General features: G+C 44.6%; 1 protein-coding gene across 5 annotated transcripts in view; it reads left to right on the top strand.

The window, feature by feature from the left end:
- The window catches only part of foxp2 (forkhead box P2), a 115,887-nt gene that overhangs the window by 57,720 nt on the left and 30,793 nt on the right, over positions 1 to 27,374 (top strand). For all 5 annotated transcript variants that reach the window (XM_030045490.1, XM_030045488.1, XM_030045487.1 and 2 more), the window contains exons 5-9: positions 7,772 to 7,861; positions 19,164 to 19,301; positions 21,926 to 22,015; positions 24,474 to 24,672; positions 26,265 to 26,565. In XM_030045490.1, coding sequence (XP_029901350.1) covers positions 7,772 to 7,861; positions 19,164 to 19,301; positions 21,926 to 22,015; positions 24,474 to 24,672; positions 26,265 to 26,565 — 818 coding nt within the window. The remainder of the gene's footprint in view (positions 1 to 7,771; positions 7,862 to 19,163; positions 19,302 to 21,925; positions 22,016 to 24,473; positions 24,673 to 26,264; positions 26,566 to 27,374) is intronic.

Raw genomic sequence — 27,374 nt, 5'->3', positions numbered from 1 at the left:
AAAAAACAAGATTTCTCCTCTCACCCGTCTTCCACCCATGCACAAAACCTCCCTGTCATGTCAGTGAAGTACAGTCCTCTTCTTTGTCTGTCTCTCTCTCCCTCTCTCGCTGTGTTTCTCTGTCTGTGTCCCTCACTCTCTCTCCCTCTGTCTCTCTCTGTGATAGTACATTGTGGTAGCGCTCAGTTCTTCGGCTGTAAAGGACTTCCCTAAGAGCAGCAGCAGATAAAGAGCGCAGCTGAATGGGCCTGCCGTCACCTTATCTAAACCCAGTGATACAGCACGGCTGAAAATGAAGGCTTTGCTAGAGCCACCAGGACAGACAGAAGGAGAGAGAGAGAGACTGTGTGTTGGGGTGGGGGTAAATTGCATTTCATAAGTAAGGAAGGGTGGAAAAGAGGCACTGAGACAGTGAGATGGGAAATAGGGCTGAGGAGTAGAGCCATATATTGAGGACTTAGTGCCTTAACTTAAACACAGCAAAGGTTACTGCTGCTAGCGACAGTTCACTTTATGGTCAAACTTTCAGACCCGGTGGCCAAGAGGCAGTTTTGCATTACGATAAGTCAGTCTTGTTTGTAAGTTCAGCTCAGTTTGGGGGTTCTGTGGCAAAGTTCAGCACACATGTTGCTGGCAAACTATATTATTCCCGCTTGCTAGAACAAATACTTCCTTGTATTTGCATGGGATATACATGGTGATAACAGCTTGAGGTAGGAAGTTAGTGAATGTTAGTGGTTGCAGTGAGCGATGGCTGCCCATGTTATGTGTTTTTGCTGGCATGGTATCCCACCTTCTTCACAGACACGTATTGGCCCATATACACCCTTCTCCCCCTCCTGAACACACACACTTTCTCTCTGATGGGCAAAACAGAACCATGTTTTGTCTTCTTTGCTGGAAAAATAAGTGTGAGGTTACACAATGAAGGAAGACCCCCCTTCTCTCCTTCCCCTCCCACCCTCTCTATACGAGCTCTTGCTTTCTTCTTGGGGTAGGAGCGAGCGAATTCATCTCCTCAATCCTCCCGGGAGGGTGGAGCTATGCAGCTCTGTTTACTGTGGCAGAAAGTTAATATAAATTTTCATCAGTGGGGGAAGTTTACACATATGATTCTATTTGTCCTTCATTATTAGCACCTGAGTCTGGGGCTGGGGAGGCATAATTGTCTACAGACACAGGCCAAATAGATGCAACGGAAAGGCAAATAAGCACACCCCAAAATAATTTGATGCTTGTGTGTTACAATCCTCCACCTCGGGAATTCTTAATCTAGAGAATCAATAAACAAGGGGGGAGAGACGTGCAAGAGGGAAGGATGAAAGACAGAAAAGACAAGAGGAAGAAATGAATAATGTGATATGAGTAATGGATATGTTGAGATCGAGAGAGGAGAGGTTAGAGCGAAGGAAGGAGGGAGAGCAAGAGCAAGAGCAGGAGAGAAGAATTCAAAGTGTGGTGAAGAGGCCGACCAAAACCAGAAGTTCATAAGAGATTAAGGATTTTATAATATGAATGCAACAAGAAACGGCCACAAGACAGATAATGAATTAATTAATATCTAATACCAAGTCTTACTTTGTTGCCTTCGAAGTAGGTGTCACTTTTTGGGATGAATCTCTTCATATGGAGAGAAAGAGGAAGCTGAGGTAGCTGAAAATACTGAGATATAGAGTTTTTCTCTGTGGTAGTAGACAGAGTGGAGCGGGACACAGAAGCCCATTGTTCTGCTGGATAGCTTTCCCTCCGTCCCGCGGCCCAAGCAGATTCTCCATGGACCTCTCCCTCCCTTTCTCTCTCTCTCCCTCGCTGCCTCGTTCACTGCAGACTGTTGATTTATTGAGTCATACATAAAAATGCTCATTACTCCTGCATTTTTTTCCCAATCCCTTTTTTTTTCTTTCTTATTTCTTTGGTTCAGTTGTGAAAAATTGTGAGTTAGTCATCCCTCTTTCTCTCTCTTTCTTACCCTCATTTTCTCTCGCACGCAAGTTTTTCTTCTTTATTTTTCTTTCGCATTCTCTTTGTTGCCCACTCCAGCCTTATTGACCACACACCTGCTGTTTACTTCTCGTTTGTCTTGCCTGGGTCTACCCGCATTCCTGTGTCAACTCCCTCCCCCAGCTACTGTCTCTTTCATCAAAAAGTGTCATTTTTTTGCGCCATAATGCTTCTCCTTTTCTGAGCATTCAGCTAAGCAGAGGCGGAGATCCAAGCGTATTTTGCTTTGTGTGGGCTTTGTGGAGGCGATAAGACAGCTGAACTTGCAGCCATTGTCGAGCCACCAGTGCGTCATTGCCAGGCCTGACCTTTTAAGAAACGATAGGAATTTTTGTACTTGTGGTGCCAGAGTCACTTCAGGTGAATGGGATCAATAGCAAGCAAAGAGGCCTGTACACATCAGGAGTTGGATTGATCCTATAAATTTAGGTAGTCGTGTTAATTTAGCAAGTTAAACAAATGGCAGATAAAACATTAAAAAAAAAATAAGGATGAAGTTCATTTTTTAAGTTAATTTAATATTTTTTTCCTTATGTGAGATTTAGGTCAATTTTATAAAGAAACATGGAAAGAAGTGCACTTTGGAAACACGGGTCGAAAGATCAAGTTTTAACACATACATTTAAAAAAAAAAAATTAAATTGTGCTTTGTGCTCAATAGGAAATAAGGACTAAGTCTTCCTCAGTATGAAACATTAAAGCTATTAAGGCCATAATATGTGCACATTGTTATAGCTCTTCAGGAGGCATTACAAAAACGTATAGATATGTCAAAACCTCTTGCACGGATAACAGTTTTATTATTTCAAGTTTTTGTGTTGCTGCTGGCTTTGCCTCGCCACCTTCTCAAATATAATGTTGACAGAATAAACAGACAGGTAGGGCAATGCATGAGTCTTATATTGTAGCTGTAATGGACACAAATTGTAATTTGCAGGGATTTAGCCTGTGCTCCAGGACAGTCTCGTTAATCACTATGCCACTCCACCACACTCTAATTCAATCATTATATGAAGACTACACAGAACCTCTGCCATTCCCACAATGCTCCTGGGTCACACGTTTCATGTTTTTATAAACTTAGTGCGCTCTCAGTCTCTACTTTTGTATGCAGACATTGTATCTTATCCTTCTCCCCTCCTCTTCTCGTCTGTCTATCCTCTCCAGTCAGCCCCTCCAAATCTGTATCCATCCATCCATCTCTGCCCTGAATCCACTTATATAAGGAGATAGGGTGTAAATATTTTGGTGTGTAGTGTCAGCGCCTATCTCCCCGCCAGCCGCCCGCCAGCCTCAGTCCAATCAGCCATGTTTGTTTGTTCAGCTTAAACTGTTTGTGCCTTGTTTTCCGTGGCATGCGACTCCCTCCAGCTTGATAAAGTGCCGCACTTTTTGTATTTCCCTCCTCCTCCTTTCGCTTTTCTTTTTTGTTTTCCTCCCCCTCCTTCTGTGTCTGTCTGTATGTGTTTCCTGGAAGGGAAGATAGATAAGCCTGGTGTGCGTGTGTGTGTGTGTGTGTGTGTGTGTGTGTGTGTGTGTGTTTGTGTTTGTGTGCATGTGTGTGTGAGAGTTGTCAGGGCTGTCAGCATGACTGGAGTTGTTCTGGCCGACGGCCTAGTGTTGAACAGCAGCCTTTTACTTCCCTTTAACAAACACACACGCACAGACACAAACACACACAAACACACACACACTCACACAAGTGCATGCACACAACATCTGTTCTGCATACCATAGAAAAATCTATTATTGTTATACTTAGTTATCAATAATTGATACACTGTGTTTACAGCTCTGTTCTGTTGCACAGGCCACAGGGATGTGCAGAGGTACCTATGAAGGTAGCTTATTTCATACCTATGTCATCATTCCAATATCCGTTATATCCCCTAATGACTACAACTCCCAACCTAACCTGAGCCAGGAAGTGATCTGCACTGTCCAAACACAATGTCACAGCTCCTCAGATATATCCAATTCCAATGTCATGGCTGCACATTGTGCAGTCTCTAGGTGGATTTGAAAGACTGACATTCTTGCTAGATGACTTATTTCTCACGCGTACCCCTTCGACTCCACCAGACACAATAAGCAATCTGGAGATTTGTAATGGTGTGGCCCGCTATGGCAGGGCTCGCTAATGTATTTCATGCTTGTTTAAGATCTCGGTATGCTCCTTACAAAGGTGCATTGTGATGGGTTCCTTATTACCCTCTTCTGTATGGAGTCTAAACACTGAGGCTGGGAGCGCAAAGGATAGTGGGAGGGAAGGATGGATGGATGGCTGACACATGTTTCTCCAGTTTTCTCTCTTTCTCCCTCCCTCTCTGTCAGTCTCCTCTCTCTCTCACTCTCCAGTGATCTCTGCATGCCTATTAATGTAGCAGAGGAATGCCTGTGTAAACATTCTTGTTTCTCAGTCCGTTTCGCATAATAGTTGCCTGTATCGCCTTTCTCCTGACCTCGCTATCTGAAACCAATTACACCAGATCCATTTGGGCTGAATCTTATTTTCATAAGGATCCCCGTGTCGCGGTCTCGGTCGTTCTGTGTGTTATTTTCCCCCTCTTTCTTTTTTTCCTCTTTCCACCCTCAGTGATGGATATCAACATCAAATATGCCTCTGAGTGCCTTGTTATTTATGTAGCAGGGCCCGACTCTTTCGAAGCGTCTCTCTCTCTCGCTCTCTCTCTCTGATGCTCAAGAATGTGTCACATTGTGCTGTTTATACAATGTGTGCATTAATGGACAGGGGATGTCATTTTTCCGTGCATAGCAACCCAGGTTAAATAGGCGGTACGCCAGCACTCGTCTGTGTTTTTGTCCGCTCCACCAGCTCTTCAGCAAACTTTTGATGACTTTCCTTGGCATTTGCCGCTTTTTGTGCTTTGAGATGGGTTTCAGCTTTCTGTCTGTGTGGAGTGGGAAGTGGGTGGCACAAATTGGTGCTTTTTGCTGTAATGGCTGAATACTCAGAGGCAGCGAAAGTGAAGGGACAGGGCCTTTTTTATTTCTTACCTTCCACAGCGTCACAGATGGAACTGGCTAACCTCACTTTGACAGAAGAGGTGACAGACAGTTTTGGGCATGACAAACCACTCTGGAAAAGTTTGGCCGGTGTTGATAAGCTCTGTGTTATTTTTGGAAAATTACACATTATGCAGTCCGACCAGACTTCTTCTCTAATAAGCGTCGTGCAGTTGATCTCTCTGCTTCTAGCCATCACCTCTCACTCTTCCACACCCACCCCAATATTTGCCAGGCGTGGATATTGGAAGTCCTGTTTAAAAACATCTATTTCTTGTTTACTCTTGACTATGTGTGATATATTGAGCGGCTCTCTTGACTTTGGGTATGAAACGGCAAGTCATTATTGATTCACAGATAGATAAACATTTCCTCTCAACAGCTCCATCCGTCCGCACTCATCAACCAGCCTCACCTCTTAACTACTGTGTGTAGGACTCAGTAAGCCTTATAATTACTTTGATTCACCAATCAGGCTTAGATTAATTGACCACTGAATTTTAATTAGTGCAATGATTGGCTGAGTGTCTGTTGTTTTGTCTCTTGCATTCAGTCAGAGGTGGTCAAAGTCAAACACCATTTGATTTCCCTTCCGTTTCCAAAAGAAAAAAAAAAAAAAAGAAAAAAGTCAGTCCAAAAACACAAACAAAACCTCTTGTATCTGGCAGCACATTGGAGATGGAGTTTGGCTCGAGCGTTGGATGTGATTTCTGTGTGTGTTTGAGAGTGTGTGCATCACAGGCACATCTGTGTGTGTGGGCGCATTGGACAGACATTTGTGCATGTGTGTGTGTGTGTTTGTGTTCTAATGTTTAAGTCCATAGCTCAGCTAACACATCTCACAGCACACACACACACACACACACACACACACACATGCGTGCACGCACTCACACAAGCTAGTGGCGACTGGGCTCCTCTTACCAAGGAGACAGATCAATGCAGTTAGGACCCAGCGCCAGTGCAATGTGTTTGTTTACTTTAGTTCAGAAAGCCTGGCTCCTCCTGAGCAGCCAGACAGACAGAACCCCCTACCCTGCCCCCACCCCTCCCAGCAGCCCCCCCAGCTCTGTCTTTTCATAATTGATCAGGGGGTGGCTGCTTTCCCCCAGGGGTTAAGACGTGGCAACTTTTTTTTTTTCCTCCTCCCCCTTTATCTTATTTTTTTTCACTACCTCACTCCCTCTTCCCGTTTCCTCTCCCTCTCTCTTCGTCCTCTTTGCTCTCTCTCTCTCTCTCTCTCTCTCTCTCTCTCTCTCTCTATCCTGTCTCCTCCTCTTGTTTGCACAGGATCTCAATGTACTAGTTCAAACATTGTTCCCACCAACTGGCAGAGCTGCGCCATATGCACGCCCTGTCAAGGCAGCTGTTGTCATGGATACTGGCAAGCACCAGAAAATAAAACAAGCGCCCCTGATTCCTGAAGAAGTGTCACTCTCCATCAGAGTTTTTTTTTTTTTTTACCCTCTTCTTGCTTCTCCTCCTCCTACTCGTCCTCTTCTTTTTTCATCAAAAAAAAAGAGAAACACCTGTGAAGTTGTTGTGTTGTTGTTGTTGTGTGTGTGTGTGTGAGTGTGTGTGAGTGTGAGCGTTTCTTTTCCTCTCCCACTTGATGCTTGTGGGCCTTAAGGATACGGGGTACGGCTGCGTGGAACAGCAGCAGAAGCAGCAGCTGTGCGCAATGTTCTTTTCTGCCAGACTCTTTCATCCGTCTGCTCTTGAAGAATCGGAGTGAAGCAGCTAGCCCAGCCGCCGCCGTACCTGTGATGCCAGAGCTTGCTTGTCACACATACACACACACACACACACACACACAGCCAGGCGGGGGGTGGCGGGGGGGGGATCTGCAATCCCATCAAACCCCAGAGAAATACATCGTGCCACATCCGAGCCTCTCCGATTCTTATCATCTCGACATCTGGCAAATACATCAAAGGGTGTTGATGACAAATGTTTTACATTTTACTCGTATGATTTTTCTAATTCCTCTTGCCATGTGTAAACAGCTGTGAACCAATTTCATCAGGCATGGAAAGATCTCTCTCTCTCTCTCTCTCTCTCTCTCAATCTCTCAATCACTCATCCTCTGCTCATAAGCACCCTTAATGCATAGTGTAAAACCTGGGCTGCTAGTTAATTCACTCTAAAGGTAATCTGATGTTGATTTTGTCAACTTTAATTACAGCTCCCGGGGACACTTCACATGGTGCTGCCTCTACTTCAAATTGATATTATGAATATGCAAATGGCAGTAATTTGCAGAGAGAAGTGGGTATTTCAGTTGAGCACACACTAGACAGGTCAATTCTACTGACGCTTAGGTTTTTTTTTTTTTTTTTTTCTCTCTCTTTCACAACCCACCCACCCCTCCACCCTCTTCTTCAAGGGTGTGCTACACAAACTGTATTTATCCTTGATCACGGCTCTGTGAATTGTTACTAAAATGTATCTCCGGTGTGGTGTTAATCATTCCGGAGCGTGTTCCTGAAAATACCAGGTGATGTTTGACAGGGTTTTCAGTCACAGATAGCTGTTTTGTCCCTGGAAATTAGAATTAACTCTGCTGTCAGCTTCAAGAAATCTAATCGTTTGCTGTTTTTTCTCTCTCCCTTCCACCCTCCCTTCTTCCCCATCTTTCTACCTGTCTCTCTCTCTCTCTCTACCTGTCTGTCTTTCTCTCTCTCTCTCTCTCTCTCTCTCTCTCTCTCTGTCTTTTGTCTTGTGTTCTTTCCTTTCTTTCAAGGCTCTACAAGCAGCGAGGCAATTACTCTTGCAGCAGCCAGGCAGTGGCCTGAAATCTCCAAAGAGCCAGGACAAGCAGCGTCCACTGCAGGTAAAGCAGCTCCCGGTCTAATCTCTTAAGTCCATCCATAATACATGCTCCTCCGAAAAGAAGATTTCCTCTGTTCCACAAGTGTGTTTGATTTGCCAGCGCAATCCTCGGACCTGTCATTGGAATTCTAAGTCTGGACAAACCCGTGCCGAGGAAGGTGAACGCCACATAGATGCAAGAAAAACACAACAGGGACAGACCTCAGAGACCAAAGTTTCCCCCTGAAGTCACAATGGGGTTTTGCCATATATTTTCAGCTGTCAGATACCCTATTCTCTTTTTTTTTTTTTTATTCATTGTTCTAATTAGGAATGGGGATACATTAATTTTTTTTTCGATATCGTGATATGAAACTAAATAACATCTGTGATTTTGAATGTTGCAATATGGCATCAGTGCTATGTTTTTACAGTAAGAGGGTGCAGTTTTCTGAACTTATCAGACTGTTTTACCTGCTGTCAGAAATACTGTGTGTGTATGAAAGCACCAGCAGTCATCCCTACATATCCATATCGAAGTATTCAGTAAAAAAAAATATTGTGATATTTGCATTTGCCCATATCGCCCATTCCAATAATTCTCACCGAGGAGTTTAAAAATAATTAGCACTTGTATGGTAGGAGGACAAATTGGAGGACATCTTTGATCTTTATGCTTTTCTACAGTAGATCTATAGTGTTGTTGACACACTGGAAGATCCAGAGGTTATTATTTGAAAGACATGTCAGCCCGCCTAGTGGAGTGTACAGACAGCTAATTTTAACTGGCTGTCATTTCCACTCTTCAACGCTAATTTACCTTATTGATTCATAGAGCTGTCTATTTCTGTTGTCAGTGATTTGGAAAAGGTCACACTTGTACACACAGACACAGACACATGCAGGCAGTTGCACACTCACACATATATACACATTCACGTGTTGTTGCCGCATCTGCTGCCTGCAATCTTCCTCTTTCCCCTCTGTTAAGATTTTCCTCACACTGGAGTCTTTCATTCTGCTCATTTAAGTCAACAAGACAGTTAGTTGGTTTTCCTGCGTCAAATTATGTAAGGCCCCTTGACATCTGCTCCATGTTTTTATTTCTTTTTTTTCCTTTCTTTTTTTAAAATTAATTCATTTTTAGGCCTTCAAAATTGAAGTGTGAGAGTTTGTGCCCTCCACTCGGCTAATAAGTACTATCAAGGAGCGGTGGTTTACCTCATTAGGGGCTCTGTGCATTTCATTAAAGACGGGGAAATTGGCGTTAACCTCACCCGTTAATATTTTCACAGAGTCTAACAATGGCGACACCTTCAATTGGAGTCACACCCCTGTGTACCTAATTACGCACTGGCAAAGAGATAAGGTTGGCAAAGGTGCAGTCACGCTTTTGCATTTAAATAATTCAACTCACCCCTGTCAAGAGTGTTAATATTATCAGCATATTCAAACACAGTAACAGGATTGTAAACATAAACTTTTGCAGGTTGTTATATTTATTTATTTTATGGCCAATATGGATAAAATATTATAATGATGTAGCCTTTAAAACCAGGAACAGATAACACTTACGCCATGCCACATTATTACGCTATCCAAAATCCCAGATGATATCTAGTCTCATATCACATAATATATGATATGTCATGATAACATGCCTGCATAATATTGATCTATCGCCTAACCCTACTTAAGCAGTTTGAAACATGAACTGTTTGACAATCAAAAGCTTCCTAACCCTGTAGCTTACTGATGGGGTCCATTGCACTTTCCCTGCTTGAGGTTCTGTATGCTGAAATAAACACATTCAAACAAGCAGGAGCCTGATCTACAAATGCCTGCATAGTCACCCAGTGCAATACATACATGGCAGAAAGAACAATATTGGTTGAGAGCAGTGTGTGTGCGTGATAGTCGTCAGCCCATGTCCAAGCCCCTGCCTCTAATAACACCAGCAGATGGTAAATATTGAATATTTACATTTGCTTACTCCATCCTAGCCTCACGTCGGCGATATGAATCAATATGAATCAGAGGGCCCGGTGAGCGGCCTGTCCTCAGCTCCAGCTAATCCATCTGTTGATCCAGCCTTTATTAACATCCTCACCTCTTTGTTCCAAAAAAGTCTCCACACAGAGCATCTTAGGAGAGGCACTGCTGAGAAGCGGTCCGCGAGGTTTACACACCAGCACAAACAGGACACAATACATTCTGGTTCAAGTGTCACTTTTACAGCTGTGTGCTCTTGAATCCAGACATTTCAAATGCCATTTTATCTGTGATGCCCCGTTGACTAAATATCAGCACAAAGCAGTGGAAACTCCTCTTTGATTAAAATAACCTGTTTTGCTTGCTTTCCCTTTTTTTTTTCACTAGAGGCTTTTTAATATTCCCGTCTTAATGGAGTTTTCTCAGTAAAGCAGCATTATTTACCTGGATTATAAGGCCACAACGGCAGCCATGGTGCCATGTTTTATTAGCTTCACAGTTTGATAAGAGTCATTGGCAATCAAGCTACACATTTTCCACCGGAGGAATCAGGAAGATTGATCCCCTAGTATGATTAGCACAGTAGAAAGTAGTAAAGGGATTAATATTACCATGACATCCTGCTTATGGCAGAGACACTGATAAATCCTCTGCCAGTCTTTTTTTCCCTTTCTTTTCTCTTCTTCGGTATTTAAGAGCGGGAAATGATCCATAGATCATGACATGTAAATTATTTAGTACACAAGCATCTAAGTGCCTCAGCTTGCAGTTTTAATTACGTGTATTAGCAGCCAAAGGCTCTCGCTTGACTAATTCTGTCCTCTCGCTCATCACTGCGTCGCAGTCGTTGACGACAAGGAGGCATGCCGTTACGGCAATCAAATGTGCCCGCACACACACGCATGTAAAAACACAGTCTCACAAACACATTAAAAAAAACACACACACACACAAGCTGCTTCTCCACATTTGCGTAATGTGACAGGTCTATTATTACACAGTAAGCCCACGGGAGCACTCAATAAACACCTATTTCTCCCTGTAAATCCCCCTGCCTCCGCCATGCTGCTTACACGGCTCTCCCAAGGCACACAACACCCTCTCGTTTCTGCTTTACTCTCCTTTCTCCCCTCGCTCTCCTCTTCTCTGTGGCAATATCCCCCTCTGAAAGGCATTTATACACTGACATTTGGAATACAAATAAAGAAACGCGGACAAGGAGAGACGGAGAGGATTACAGAGGCCTATGAATCTGACAGTTGTTTCCCTCTCATACACACATACACAATGCATATCCACATAGCCAACAACACACACACACACACACACACACACACACATACGGTGGCGATGGCTTTATAAAGTCATCAAGTTGTCAGACGCAGCTTCATTTAGGCCTGGTCTAGTTTGTTTCCAGCTCTGTTGTGCACGTTGATCATGACTGCTAAACAATCAGGCTTGGCTTGACTTTAGCAGCTCTTCAGTGCATGTAAAAATGAGCTGAGCTGCTTCAGTCAGGAAACTCTCCCGGTACCATCATCTGATTGGTTGCTGACTGGCGCACTTTTCATAGTTAACCAGTCATCATCTCACTCCCTAAATTCAAAGCCCTTTGAAGCTTACCTCTACAGCTCGCTTGTCTAGCTGCCCTGCTGCTGCTTCTCACTTTAACCCTCCTCCTCCGAACTCCTCCTGCTCAAATCAGTTTTTATGTTTTGGGAGGATTGCATTTTTCCCCATCAAATATGATCTAGTCCGGAAAAGTCAAACTCTTTGTCATGCCTCATCATTTAACAAATACATTTCCTATGCGTGAGTTGTCCTGACTGAAAACCAATTTTTAGATAATTAGCTTGGTGGGTACAGTGCTGCGCATTTGAATTGAGATTCACCAGGCAAACTTCACTGTAGCAGGTGCTAGGTGTTTAGGGAAGGGTTGAGTAAACACCCACACACTCGCACTCCACACACAGTCAAACACACACACGACTATCTGACCACATATCCTCCTCTGGTGTCACCCTGAGGCTCCCATTGTGACACAGTCACACCCCCTATATGTCAGGGGCCGCATATAAAACAGCTAGAATGACCCTTAGCCCTGTCTTGTGAGCGAGTCAGATGGACGACTTGACAGTGTGAGGGGGCATTAACGAGCTCCTCTAACACACAGAGCTGCAAATGAACAAAGCAGCCTCCTCTCCCGCTAGGTGTCTTAAGTGTGTAAAAGGGAATGATGGAAACAGCTGTGGCCTCTCCTGCACTATACACTCCAGACAAAAGGATCACCAGGCATGGCTGAGATCGGACGTGCCCCCGTTGCTGTTAAATGTTCCCTGACCCTTCCTCCCACTGACTTCCACCCTCTAGTTAATGTTCACTCCTTAGACATTCAAAACCTGAGTGCTTCACACACATGCCATTTCATCTCATATTCAGTGTTAAACTCTCGCTTTTCTTAAAACAAGCGAAAAAAATCTGCCATTGAGATGAGATTATCCCACTTGTTTCTTATACCGTTCCTCTTTTTTCTGGAGTTTTTCCTGGAGCGAGTATAAATATGCTGAAACAGGGCCGGATAAGGCAGATCAGCTCATAAATATCCAGAAAATTATGCTTCATTTACAAAAATTCTTGAAACAAGTTGAAAAGCGTTGGAAACAAGTGGGATTATCTCATCCCCCTGGCAGATTTTTTCACTTGTTTCAAGAAAAACATTTTTTTAAACACTTGATATGAGATTAAATGGATGTAGAAGATGTAGTTTTTTTTTTTTTTGTTGTTGTTGTTGTTTTTTTTGCAGTGTACCACACTATCCAGCTCATAATACGTTTTGACCATACTAATAACCTTAGTCCAATCCCGCTATGCGGGATATAAAGTGAAAATGTTAAAGGTTTTATGGATGAGGAGAGATGTTGATTTTGTCCTCTTAGATCTGTTTTCTTTAGATTCTACAGATTTTCACGCTGGCCAATCACATGGGTTGTGGGCATTGGGCCTTTGTGGGGAGTGTCACACTTTAAAGGTCAGGTCCCCACATTTCACCGCTGAGCCAATATCACAACATCTCTGTAGCCACGCTCATCTGCTTATTGGCTTTCATCCGGAACCCACACAGATGCAAGGAAAAGGGCTGTGACGCTAGGCTTGAGTATAGGTTAGCTAACTTCAGTGTGTATGGCTAAAGGATGCTAGTTCACATTTACATTTATGAATATATCTTTCCACTGCATCCCCTCTGGTCGGATCTCAAAATAGAGAAAAATTATCACAGCGAAGGGAAAAAAGAGAGGGGAAAATATTTTGTTATTCATGAGAAAAACTTCTGTTGACTCAGAGAGAGAGAGGAAGAAAAAAAAACGTCAGCACATTTTTAGTCAAACACCCTTGGTTACTGCTTTTGTAACCAGAAAACAAGATTTTTTTTTCTCTACCCATCTCCCTCCCCACCTCTTTTTTCCTGCATTTACAACACCTACAGGACAAGATTGCTAAATTGCGAGGACAGAGCAGGTTCATCATTGTGATGCAAAAGAAGTTGAAATGCAACCCCAAGGCGAGGTAGCCGAGTTTGGGGGATTGAGAGAAAGTGAGAGGGAGGGAGGGATAAAAAAAAAAAGTAGCTCAGACCTTTGATGTAGCAGCAACAAATTTACCTTGTGACAGAAGATACATGGGCGCAATAAACGAGTTATACCAGCCCTTACACATGCAATCAGATGATTCTGGCCAGGGTGTTAATTGGATCCTAACCGGCAGATCTGATACGCCTGGGCCCCGGTGGTGAGGGGGAAAGCCTTTCCAAGTGATGAACCATAATTCACTGAGCTGCTTGAAGCACTTGTAATTTACTGTGTGTCACTTGATGAAGAGACTGATCCAGTGGAGGCCATATTACCTGCAACATCAGAGGAAAGCGTCCCCCCCCCCCTCCTCACTCTGACTTGCGCTCCCTCTCTCACTTTCTTTCTTTCTATTTCAGCACTCTCCCCTCTCTTGGCACTCACTTTTTTTTTCCAATTCTCTTGCTCCCTCCCTCTGTCTGCCTCTCTCATTTGCCGTTGAAGTATGTGCACCTGCGGGGAGGCGTCAGGAGGGAGTGAGATGTGTCAGTTTAACGATAAAAATGGAACAATTTGTTGTGATAATGACACAAACAGTATCACTCGCAATGTCATGCAGCTGCAGTATAGTCAAGAGGCTCGTCTTAATCAATGACTATCTATGTAGAGATAAATCCATATGAAATTGCGCTAAGCCCATCCCAATCTCCTCAGGCTTTTTATTAGAGGCTTTTACATGATGGGTCTTTATGTTATGATAGATTGCACTTCCCATGCACTGCTGCCAAACTGCCACGGAAATTGATTTGGGAAAACATTCAGTAATCTACTTAGCTCCAGTCCTGACAATCTAGAGTATTGATCTCCCTAATCTGAATACACGATGTGCATTGAGTGGGAGTGTGTGTGTGTGCGTGTGCGTGTGTGTGTGCATGCATTTACTGCTTCTTAATCACATATGTATTTCAACATGATAAACTCACATTTTCATTACACATACCAGAGACTCTTGCACTTCTGAATCACTTACCGGGCCAGCTGCCTGATAGTCCTGGTGGTCCTTGACTGGAGAGTCCCTGCTATCAATAATAGTGCGGCCACCATTGGCAGTAATTGGCTAGTAAATGAGCAGTGTCAGCTGAAAGGGAGTTGAGGGGTCAGAAGTCCAGAGGCTCTGAGGGGGGTCTGAGTTTGGGGCCCTGCGCCCCCTGGGGAGCTCAGGGGATTGAGATGAATTAGCAGGAGTGGTGGTCCTCTCTCTTGTTCGCTCTCTTTTGCTCTCTATTTCTCTCTCTGTCTCTCTCTGGGTAAAACAGACCTCGCGCTTTAATTAACAGTGACTCTCCCTGCCAAGGATCCACCGTAATTACCAGCTAGGACCCTTCCATTCCTCATTGCATTTATCTTAACAGTATCTGTAGCGTGGCTCAGACCCCTGTCCAGCACTACTGGATTGGCCTCCATTCATGATACCCGCCCTGTGTTCATTGCCCCTGCAATGTTTATGGCTGACATCTAATCGCCAACTTCCCCCTGCTTATTACCGCTAAGTGAATCGTATGGAAGGAAGTGGAATAAAATGAATTCTTCTCTGCCAGTTTCCCTTAATTGTTTAAGTTTGAGCTCCGATACACCAGTTATCTCCCGCTTTAGGTAATTTGATTTTGCTCATAAAACCCATTGTCGTAAAGATAAAGCGCCGCACAGTGGAGTGGGTGTAATTGCTGAAAGTGCATTTGTCCACTGGTCCGGATAGGTGGAGGCAGACAGCTGAATTAGCCAGCCAGTGAGCAGCACACAGTGTAGATTTGGTGTTTTGTATTTAATGCCAGAATGCCCAGTCAAATCAAACATAACGAGAGACCTGGGCGCTGACTCTGCCTGGAAGAGATACCTGAGCACTCCATGGAAGAGCTTGACCTTTCGCAAGGTACTGGAGTGGCTGGTTACAGGCACGGTGTGAAGAGAGCGATGTAATGATCTGCTTGTTCTGGTGAGGGCCCCACCAGTGTTTTCACATCAGGAGCCAATTTAAAGGTCCTTTGTTCTGCACTCCAACTTTGGGAGCAAACCATATGGCTTCAAAGTTCACATCAATATAGCCATCTTCTTCCACCGTCTCCTCTTGTGCCTTTTTAAGATGAGCGACATAAACAAATGGGGTGTTGACATTGTGAGCACACGCTTGTTAAAAACAGACTCATGTCTCAAACACATGTCAATGAGTCAATTACTACATTCAAGGACTGTTAAAAAATCATTTGCAAACCAGCTTTTTTCCCTCAAAATTTGCACATATTAAAAAAAAAAGGAGAAGCACCATTTGTGTTATTAAGGTCCCCAGTGGCCACATCAACTGTAGCTAATTTCAAATGATTTAGAAAATCCCATTAACATTTTTTTGTGTCTTAGAGTATTGGTAATGTAGCCTTTTGGATTACAGAGAAACAGCAGCATAGCCTTATTGGATGTCATGGCTCGTCTTCTGTGATCCTTGGTGAGAAAGAGAGAGAGTCTATTCATGGTTTGTGGATGTTTACGCTACTGCTGTCGTCCAGTAAATGCTCATTAATTTTGTCCCTTCGTGGCAAAATCATTTCGAGGAGAAGCAATTCAGCCCCCTGTTCCTTTCAATTCACCGCTCACGTCAATCAAGCCCCCGTGCAGTATCCTGCAGAATGGAGGTGTTATATTCCTGCAATTATCATGTCATATACTCGAAAATGTAAATGAACGTGTGTGTAAAATTAAATTTATGGGTTGTCAGTGAAGAATAAGAATCAGGAGAGCAATTACTTATCTGCTTTCATCTTGGAGCCTCTGATACGTCAAGCAGAAAAGCATGCAGTTAAATGCTGGAATTAGCATTGTGCCGCACTTCACAATGGACGTGGGCCAAGGCCCTCTCTCCCCTCTCTGTCTCCCCCTGCCTTTTCTTTCTCTTTTTCTCCCTCTCTTTTTATTTGGAGCAGCAGTGAAATGAAGATGATTATCACCCATCACTTCAGTAAAAGGCGAATGAAAGTGTAAAAGGCACTGGACGATTTTGTATGCTGGCTGTTTTTGTTTTGAATTTTTTTTTTTCCTGACTGATTTTTCTGGTTTGTTCCTTTGTTGGAGTTTGTGGATTTTGGACATTAATCTCAATATACTATGTTAAAAGTACTGCATCTTTGCATGTATCTGCATTTGCATGGACACAGTACACATATATTTGTATTTACATTTGAAAATCTTATGTGCCGAAGCCCACATCCCTTTTGTGAAACCAAAACATCTTTGAGCCGGCAACCAATTAATGCTCTTAATGAGTGCATCTCTCATGTTGTTTCTCAGCTGCACTCGTCCCATTGTCGTAGCATCCAGCACAAAACCAGGGGTGACTGCGGGGGTAATTACTTACCTAGCAAATGTACCTTTAAGGGTTAATAACGTTGAAGGTGTAAGCAAGGCATTTGCATAATTACACACGGCCTGTTTAATTTGCAACTTTTGACGGCTTTTGTTCGGCTCCTCGCTTATTGTGGATGTGTCTTCTTTTGCGCTCTTACAGAAAGGGTCCAGAGGAGAAAAGATGTACCACAACATCCTTCTCCTCCTCCTCCTCCTCCTCCTCCACCTTAGATGGAGTCCCTTCTCTCTAAGACCCTAATGAACAATGGAGGCAGGATTTGTTTGAATATGAATATGAATGTGCAGCAGGGCCGGCTGGAAGTTGACCTTCAGCTGTGATTTTCAGTTCATCAGGATTAGTCAAGGCGGGCGATCAGGAGCCACTAATGCATAATGACTTCTAAAATGAAAAATGTGTAGTGACCATGCAAATGTCTCGGCTAATCAAAGAGGGGGGAAAACCTGGGGTGGGGGGTGGGCGTCGAGGAGAGGAGAGCTAAACAAGGACGTGTCAAGGCCTGACAGAGCGAGAGAGAGAGAGACAGAGAGAGGGAAGGAGAGAAGGAGGAATAAGGAGGGAGGGAGGAGAGACATGCATGGAAAGTAATCAAGGCAGCTTGATTAGCTGGCGATGAGGACAGGAATGTCTTATTGGCCCCTTGACACCCCATATAGGCTAGCTACTGTTGTGGCAGCTCTATGCTAAACACCAGCACAATTAGTGCATGGGAAGTTGTTGCTACATATGGATATTTCAGTAGTGTACTAATGACACAAGACTGATTGTGGAGGATTTTTATTGACAAAATGCAGCAACAAGCCCAAAGTCTATCACTTATTTTTATGCTCAAAACAACAGGATCAGTGTCAACAGTGTTGATTCTGTTACATTTTAAAGGAAATAAAAGAAAAGAAGAGGTGATGTAAATGACTTCACTCTTGATGGCAATAGTAAACAGTAAATAGTTTATGGTATGCGGTGTTTAAAATATGTTATCCTTATTCAGTGAAGGGGAGAGATGAATTTTTTTTTTTTTTGAGTTTTTTTTTTTTTTTTTTTTTTGCAGTGGATACCAAATCATTCATCCATCTTGTTTTTCAAAACTTTACTGGAAAGTAAACAAAATTTAACAGAGGGTTGTCTTTTCTCCACACAAGTTGTTCAATTTTTAAGCAGGCATGAGGAACTGAAGCTGCGTAATATAAACGTTAGCCCGCACTCCCCTGTTAGGATGTGTGCACACAATCAAAGACAGAAGCAATGAGCAACGGATCCTCTTTCTATTGATCTGCTGCCTCAGAAGTCGCTTGCTCTGCTGTCTTAGAAGAATTTGGCGGAAATATATGTATCTTTGTTTTGTTTTGGTAAAGTTCTTCTACAGAGCTGCAGTTTGACAGCTCGTATTTTAATGATTGTTATCACCTAAAAAAAATGACATAAATTTTTCAAAATGGAATGTCGGCGGAGAGAGAGAAACAATTGTGCCTCTGGCTGCTTTCGTGAGAATGAAAAACTTGAAAAACTTCTGTTCACTATAGAAGGCAGCTGATAAAAAAAAGAAAAAAAAACTCTCTCTCCATCATAAACAGAGACTCAGTCGCTTCCTTTTTCCCTCCCCCCCTTCACAGAGAGCGGTTCCTCAAAGAATCATCCTCCCAACGTCAAAAAAACTGCTTCATATGAACCCCAACCTCCCAGCTACGACCCACCACATCACACTGATGCTGCTCACCATTTGTGCACTTCATCAGTGTTATTTTAATCAACTTTGGAGTTGTGCATTTTTATGCTGTTTCACAATAGCAGCACTGATAGGCGTGCTAAAGTGGGGGAGTTCAAGGGTCCCGCTAATTAAGGTCTATGTCTATTTAAATCCCTTACTTTTCCCATCGGGGTGGAGGCAGGAAAATAAAATGAGCAACACAAAGGCACAGCACCCATCTGTCCTTCAGCATCTCCTCTAGGCTGCCACCGTCAGGGCCATGGGAGGCCTGCTCTCCATACCTCTCGGTCACCAATTACCATGCTCCCAGTGGAGCCATGCCACTAGACCTGACACACGTCTCCGATGCTCTGTTTTTTTTTTTCCCCACTCTCTCCCTTTTTATCCCCTCCTCCATCCATTTTACTCCCACGCTCACATTGTTTTCCATTCTCTTATTGCTCCCTCTCATGCGCTCATGCTTTCATTTCTTTCTGCGCCCCTACGATATCCTCACCCACTTGCCGAATCTCCTCACCTTTCCTTTGCACTCAAATCCTAACCGTCCACCTCTCTCTCTCTCTCTCTCTCTCTCTCTCTCTCTCTGTCCTGTCTCTCTCTTTTTCTTTACTTCACCCCCCCTCCTAACTCTATCACTCACCCTGTCCAGGTTCCAGTATCGGTGGCCATGATGAGTCCCCAGGTGATCACGCCGCAGCAGATGCAGCAAATCCTCCAGCAGCAGGTGCTTTCCCCCCAGCAGCTCCAGGCCCTGCTCCAGCAGCAGCAGGCTGTTATGCTGCAGCAGGTACACACACACACACACACACACACACACACACACACCTACACCTACAGTATATGTATACACACATGTACCCACAGGCACAGACATTTTAGCACTTGGAGACACATGCACACCTTGATCCAACCTGCTGGTATGCTGCATGCACACACACACATAAATGCGTACATGCTCACACCTGGACATAACCAGACACGCACACTTACACACACTCACGCACTCACACACTCACCCAGAGAGAGAAGTGTATGCAACCATGTACACCTGGGCACACTGAAATCTAGACACACAAGAGACAGACACATGCAGACTCACCAAGGTGTGAGCAGGCGCACATATACACACACACACACGCACATGTACACACACACACGCACACATGTCCTGAGTCACCACAGTGCCGGTGTATCACAGCTCATGCCAACTCACCACTGCCTGTGCCCTTGACACACTTACCAAGAGGAAGCTGAAATTGACGTACTTGTTCGTGTCACCTCTAATTAACTGTTTCTGGCGTGTCGCTGGTTCAATTCCCTGACAGGCTTCCATCAGGGACCGAGGGACTAGGGCACGGTTCTGATGAACACCAGAAGTCGGATGATAGGTGATGGATGATGTAATACCGGGACTCATCCTGTAAAAGTACACACTCGACACAGGCTTGTGTCAGAGTTGGAATACATTTCTCATTCATACATTTGATTAAGGGAAAGAGAATGAGAAATTGTTTAATTAAGTATGTCAGTCATTCCGATTAATTTCCCTTCATTAAGAGTGCTTAGACATTTGATTTGATTGCGGTCTCACTGCTGTGGCTGTAACTGTTGTCGCTGTCTTTTATACGACAATTGAAAGCATTTATTTAGAGCCAGTCCCAGATGTTGGCACATTACTAAACGGTCTTAGTGTACATAACAGTTTGCATACAACACAATGCAGGACACGGGGTCAGTTATGGTGAAGCACAGTTCATGTTGCAGAACAGCCTAAAAGGTTCCTAGCGTTCTCTCTTAGAGGCACTGATGTGATATTTCAGGGTTTTGCATCATATCTTGAGCATTAACAATACTAAATAGGAGTCAAGGGGTCAAAACGTGTCCTCATTCAGCATAGAGCTGTTGTTAATTAAACTTGACTAAAGGTGACTAGAATAAGTTGGAGATATTGTAAAACATTCGGCAAGATGGAGCCAAAGTCCCGTCCTGGTTAGCCTTTGTTCTGTTCCACTGTGTATTTTCCCACAGCAGGTGTTTTTGTTGATCCTTTAGGAAAGCAGAAACATGATTGTGGGCTGTTATGCTCATACTGGGCACTGCTATTGTCATTGTAAATAAAACCCCATACTGTCATTTTAACCAAAGGTACAACTATGTTTGTCTTTTTAGCATTTGATAACTACACTTCCTGTAATTTTTTTTTGACGACGGCCCAATAATAAATCGGCCCAGGGGCTCCCCTCTTTCTCTGACACTGGTCTGTCAAGCTTGCTGAGATTAAATGTGTGACCATCTTAGTCTGCCTTAGATTTGTGGGAAATGGTGTTCATTACAACCCACTAAAATAATGAATTTTACATTTTAGACGAATGTTAAAATCTTTTTTGATTTTGATCACTGTTTCTGTTTAAACCCAAGGTGAAATGCACAACATACTGTTTAGCCCTGTTATGTTTTTTTGTGCTAGTTCATTTTGATGTGTGTAGTTGAGAGCATCTTTGGGATTATGAATGGCGTTTTCTTACTTCTGGAACAAAAACGGCCAAGTTATGGTTTCACCTCGGCTGCCTATTGCTGCTCCCATTCATTTAACATTAGTGACAGGTAAATTTCGTAGATGGTTGTTTGGGAGTTACCGCAGAATTGAACCATGCATTCCAGTGGCCTGGTTTCCTAGCTACACCATCAGGCCAAAAACCCATCTGAGGCTCACATGAAATAAAACCAAAATCATCCTTTAAGTGGCTGTCATAGTATGCGTGTTAAAGGAATCAGCTCAAAGCGGTGAACCTGCTCCTCCGAGAGTTTGCTGTGTTTATTTCAACCACTGCAAAGGATGTCAGTGCATTCGGCAAGCCAAATGCATAGTTAACATGATGAATTGTTGCCCCCTACAGAACTGCGCCAAACCATTAAAAGTCCATATGGAGAAGACTGTGAAAGACAGCCAGGATACGAATGCCAAAAGCAGTAGAAAATGACTGTTATTTATAACGCTCAATAATGTTTTCTGCTTAACCAACATATGCTGAAGCAGTGCTGCCAAGATTAAGGGAAAACATCAACAAGCTAATTGAAAGGGATGCTCTTTGTTCAATTTTACATATAAATCAGTTAGAGTGACTATACATCACCGAAATGGTAATTACAATTATATGTCTTAATAACATAATTAAGCACATTGACAAGAAACTGAAATCAAACAGTGCTTTGGGCAAGCCTGTTCTCTTCTTGGCAGCCTATGAATAGCACTGACTTGAGACAGATGTGTATTTACACAAGTATGTACCCTGATCTGTGTGTGTGTTTGTGCGTGTGTGTGTGTGTGTGTGTGTGTGTGTGTGTGTGTGTGTGTGTGTGTGTGTGTGTGTGTGTGTGTGTGTGTGTGTGTGTGTGTGTGTGTTTGAGCAGCAACACCTGCAAGAGTTCTATAAGAAACAGCAGGAGCAGCTTCACTTGCAGCTTCTCCAGCAGCAGCACCCTGGAAAGCAGGCTAAAGAGGTAAGACACACACAGACACACACACACACACACACACACACACACACAGATATGGTGTTTGGATTTTCTTTTAAAGTGCTAATCATAAAAAAAAGTGTACAGGAAGAAACTCATCATCACCGTCAAGGTAAGCTCTTGTCACCCAGGAGCTTACATTTTGACTCCCTTTTAGAATCACCAAAATGTGCTGTAATTGTTAAACTATCAATCCAATTGTAAGAATCTTATGTAATGTCCCTTTTTTTAAATGGCGTAGGTCTTGCTTTAGAGGGAAACTAAATTTTGTTGTGTATACAGTCGACAAAGTTGACATCTACTTGTTGATTTGTTGATGTCTCCCATTCCTACCTGATACCTTCCTGCAGTGTAGAGACCCTGCAACTGATTTCATTAATGAACTGTTTCTAAGGATGTTCGCACACACACACACACACACACACACAAACACATTCTTTCAAGAGAGTCCAGGGTCTTTGCTCCTACTTGTTAATAAACTGTATCTGTGGATCCACACACACACACACACACACTACTCCTAAAGTTAGAGTGTGCGATGCTCATAAATCACACTGACAGGCAGCCGGTCAACAGACATGTCTCTCTCCTGTTCTCTCTGACAATCAGAGAGGAGGAGACGAGCAATGACAGCCCCAGCCATGTTTGTGTAGCCAGGTTGGAGCGTAACGCGGCGTCGCACCTCGAGAGCGAGGCCGGGGCCAAATCCAAACAATACGTGTGGAGGCAGTTAAATTGAAGAGAAAAAAGGAGGTACCGCAGGAAGACACATGCTCCGTCTCTCTCTCTTCTTCGACTCTCCCTCTTTCTCTCATCTCTGAGTCTCTTCAAGCAGCCCATTATGCCGGCCCTACAGGAAGCCGCAACTGACCTCCCGGCGGCTTTGTTTCTGTTTGGATTTGTGAATAGAGTTTTTCAGGGGCCCTGCCATCAAATATGGAATAGAAATTGCTCCCTTATTTCTCTTGAGGCACACTGGACGGCCGGGGTGGGGGGTGGGCGTCGCTATATTATTCAGCCCCCGCCGCCCCCTCCCAACCACCTTAGCAGGGACAACACACAACACAAACATACAAGCATAACATGCACATATGCTATACACACATACACTTTGAACTGAAAGAGGAGGGCCCAGAGAAGGGAGAGCGGAGGAAAGCGACTTTCTTTTGAGGACAAAACCTGACAAATAAAATCACAGTTAAACCTTATTTTCTTTCAATCTTACATTCTCCAGCTCTAAACCGTATCTGTATGCTGTGTGTGACTGTAGAAAAACTGACTATCTCCCATTAAAGTGCGCAACATCTGTGGGAATCTAATATTACAACACATACTCATAACTAAGTAGTACCTGAATTTTGTCTTTGTGTGTGTGTGTGTGTGTGTGTGTGTGTGTGTGTGTGTGTGTGTGTGTGTGTGTGTGTCCATGTCAAGTTTTTTTTAGTGTTTCTCACAATACAGTAGAGGCCCTTCTGTTATGGCACTGTTTTACAGCTCAGAGCCAAAGCTTTTTTTTTTTTTTTTTTTTTTTTTTTTTTTTTTGTTGCTCTCTCCCTCTCTCTCTCTCCCTCAAATTCGCTCACTCGCTCTCCAAGTTGTTTTGCTGCGGTGGCTGAGTTTGATGTTTTCGTTTTGTTGTTGTTGTTGTTGTTGTTTTGCACAGGGCTTACGCAACCGCCTGTCTGGCCCCCGCGGTAAACAACTCTGTGAGGCAGTGAGGAGAGCAAGGGAGGGGAAGGGTGGAAGGGGGAGAGGAGGTGTGGCGTGCGCGTGTGCGTGTGTGTGTGTGTGTGTGTGTGTGTGTGTGTGTGTGCGCACGCTTGTGTACTTGTGTGTCTGCGTGCATGTTCACATGATGCTGTAAATCTCTCTCTCTGCCAGTTCCCTCTGGCCACATAAGCTGTAACAGACCATCAGTGAAGGCGAGACAATTAACTATCAGTGGTGGAGGGGAGGCGGGGGTGGTGGGAGGGGGGATTATACCAGAGGCTTAGTATCATACACAATCACAAGCCACATACACTGACAGGCTTGAGAGCTGGTCGATCAGCACTGTTATGTGTGCCTCTGTATGTGCGCACGTACAGATGTGTGTGTGTGTGTGTGTGTGTGTGTGTGTGTGTGAGGCGGCTCTGGCAAAGAGAGGAGAAGGCAGCAGCACTGTGGAACCGCCAGCCAACAAAACGGAGGAGAGAGTAAGTGAGCACAGAGAGAGAGGGAGAGAGTGCAGAGCCACAGAAAGAAGAGGAGGACTGAGGCAGAGAAAGTATAGCTAAGGTCATGGCGGAAGCAAGCGAGCGCACACAGCAACATCCCCACTCCCTTTCCGTCTCCTCTCTCTCCTCTCCGTCTCTGTGGTTAATTCATCTGTAATTTCCCTCCCCTCCTCTCCTCTCCTCTCCTCTTCCCTCCTCTACCTCCTCTGCTCTCCTCCTCTCTATAGCAACAGCAGCAGCAGCAGCAGCAGCAGCAGCAGCAGCAGCTGGCCGCCCAGCAGCTCGTCTTCCAGCAGCAGCTCCTGCAGATGCAGCAGCTCCAGCAGCAGCAGCACCTGCTCAACATGCAGCGGCAGGGCCTGCTGTCGCTGCCTGGGCCCGCCCCCGGCCAAGCCGCCCTGCCTGGACAGACCCTGCCCCCGCCAGGTAAGAGGAGGACAGGAGGAGTGGTGGAGACGGGGGGTGAGGAGTGAGAGTGCTGGATGTGGCTGTGTGGGTCCGGAGCACGTGACACGCCACACCGGTGGTCACATGCTTCCTGTGCTTTGTCTGCAGGTTGGTGGGAGGGGAGTTAAGTGTCTGCATGATGTGTGTGTCTGTGTGTGAGTGTGTTTATGAGTGCGTCCCTCTGTTTTACTGCCAGTTCATGTGCACCTGTCTGTCTTTCTTTCCTCTTTCCTGTAGTCAGCTGTCTATCTCCCGTCTGTCCCACACTCCCTGTCTGTCTCCCAAATCTGCTTGTCTTTGTTTGTCTCATTGGTATGCACCTCTCTCCCCCTGCTTTATCTCTAAATATGTCTGTCTGTCTGCTTTCCTCTCATTGGTATGCTCTTCTACCTTTCACTTTGTCCCTAACTCTACACAATCTTTTTTTAGTCCTCCCTTCTCTCTCTTTTCCTCTCTCTGTCTGATTATTGCTTTCTTTGTCTACCTCTGTTTCACTGTCTCTCAGCTCTGCTCTGCCTGTGTTTGTGTTTGTTGTTTTCCCCTCTCTCTCTCTCTGTTCCTATTCCCCCGCTCCTCTTTTCTCTTCTCCTCTCCCCCTCCTTCCCTGGTTGTTGTTGTTGTTGTTGTTTACTGCCTTCTCTGAGAGCCAGGCAGAACAGAAAGGGAAAAAAAAAAGGACAGAGAGAGCCGGCACCATTTTCTCCTCCTCAGCCAAGTAAACACCTATGTTTGTTGTTTACCACCAAAATGGCGGGGACGATAAAACAACAGGCAGGAAGATGTGAGATAGAAATAACAGGAGCGAAGAGTGCCTAATTAGTCGCCAGGTTGAAAACAAGGGGTGGACAAAGCTCGTTTATCTCACAGATAGTATCATAAGCGGGAAGAGACGTTGTGTACGCGTGTAATGTGGAGAGCCACAGCCATTGTAATCAATGCTTCACAGTTCTCCCCTAGATTGGATTGAAACACTAGATTGTTATTGTGGAGCAGATTACAGAGGGAGATTTCGGGAACAGCCGTGCACGGACTTCCAGACTGAAGACGGCAGGAGTGATCTGCTGTAACAGGTACAGTCAGCAGGGACAGACTGGCCAGAGAGGAAACACACGGGTGTTTGTTTTCACTGTGCTTCTGTTAGTGTGAGTGGGTGGCTGGGTTCAAATTCAGGTCAACAGCATAGCAGTGCAGGATGGTAGCTGCTCACTGAGGGCAAGGCCTTGAAACATGCAGCCGTGCGAATCTTTTCAGGCTCTTGAATAGAGTTTGCAACCTTGGGTTTCAGCTTTGTGGGCTGGCAAAAGTCTCACACCGGATACCAGGGTTTGCATTCAGCCAGGCAGCCGTATTGATTCGATATATATGTTTAATGGTTTCCATTTTTCTCTCTCTTACTCTTTGTCTCCTTCCTGCTACCTTCTCTCCCTCCCTCGCTTTCTTCTCTTCTCTTCTCGTCTCTCTCTTTCCCTCCCTGCTCACTTCTCTTTTGCACAATTTCCCTCCTCATCATTCTCCTCTATTGTTGCCTCCCTCTCTCTCTCTCTCCTCCCCATCCCTCTCTCTTTCTCCAGCTGGCCTGAGCCCTGCAGAGCTCCAGCAGTTGTGGAAGGACGTGACCGGAGGCAGCGGTCACGGCATGGAAGACAACGGCATCAAACACGGAAGCGGCAGCACCGGCGCCGGTGGCAGTGGCGGCGGCGGCGGCGGCCTAGACCTCTCCACCAACAACTCCTCCTCAACTACCTCCTCCTCCAACCCCTCCAAAGCATCACCGCCCATCTCCCACCATTCCATCGCCAACGGACAGTCCCCCGCCCTCAACCACAGAAGAGAGAGGGAACGGGAACGGGAACGGGAAAGGGAGCGAGAGAGGTAATGCATTGAAATGTCAGCCACACTATTCGATACAGCAACGAGGAGAAGGGTAGGGAGGAAAGAAGATGAAAATGACAGAAAAGTTACGCCGGCTTGGTAGCTACCTGTCACACATGCAAACAGGACCCACGCAGTGCCGGAGCAAAGCTTGTTTTTGTGTCGTGTTTTAATGTAGGTACACATCAGAACTCCGCACTCCCATGTAGCGTATTTGTCCTCGTTTAGAGTAACAGAAAAAAAAAAAAACAGCATCTGTTCCTGCAGGGGAAACATGATGCTTTGTTTATTTGTTCAATAGTTTATTAGCGTCTTGCTAATATTCAAAAAATAACAACCTTGTTCTCCCAGGGGACCGCGTGTGCCATTGAACGCACTTAGCTTGCACACAGATATCAAAAGCAGGGAGAGGCAGCGAGGCAGGCAGGCATGCTTACAACAAGCCTCTCTGGCAGGCAAGACAAGGTAACCTCCTTGTACATTAAGTATTTAGTGCTTTCTCTCTTTTTCTCTTTTGAAAATTACCTTCCTTGCTTGCTTGTCATGTAAACAGAATACGTGATGCCTTGAGTGGCGTTTCCAGGATGTTTATCCTTGTGATGGCGTCTTTTATAAATGCACCCGGTACCAAAACACTGACTGTTCACACATCTGCCTATCTGGCCCATGCATTATTCAAAGGCTTTTCTTGGGCGATATTATAATAAGGACGTAGGGTAGCGGTGTGTGTGTGGATCTGTGGTAGAGACTCACACTGGAGGTGGAAGTGCTGTGTAATTGGTTTAAAGTAGATGCTATCTCTCCAGCAC

This window comes from Myripristis murdjan, chromosome 23 (assembly GCF_902150065.1).
Source record: "Myripristis murdjan chromosome 23, fMyrMur1.1, whole genome shotgun sequence".
Taxonomy (NCBI): Eukaryota; Metazoa; Chordata; class Actinopteri; order Holocentriformes; family Holocentridae; genus Myripristis; species Myripristis murdjan.
This window is presented reverse-complemented; position numbering and strand designations above follow the sequence as displayed.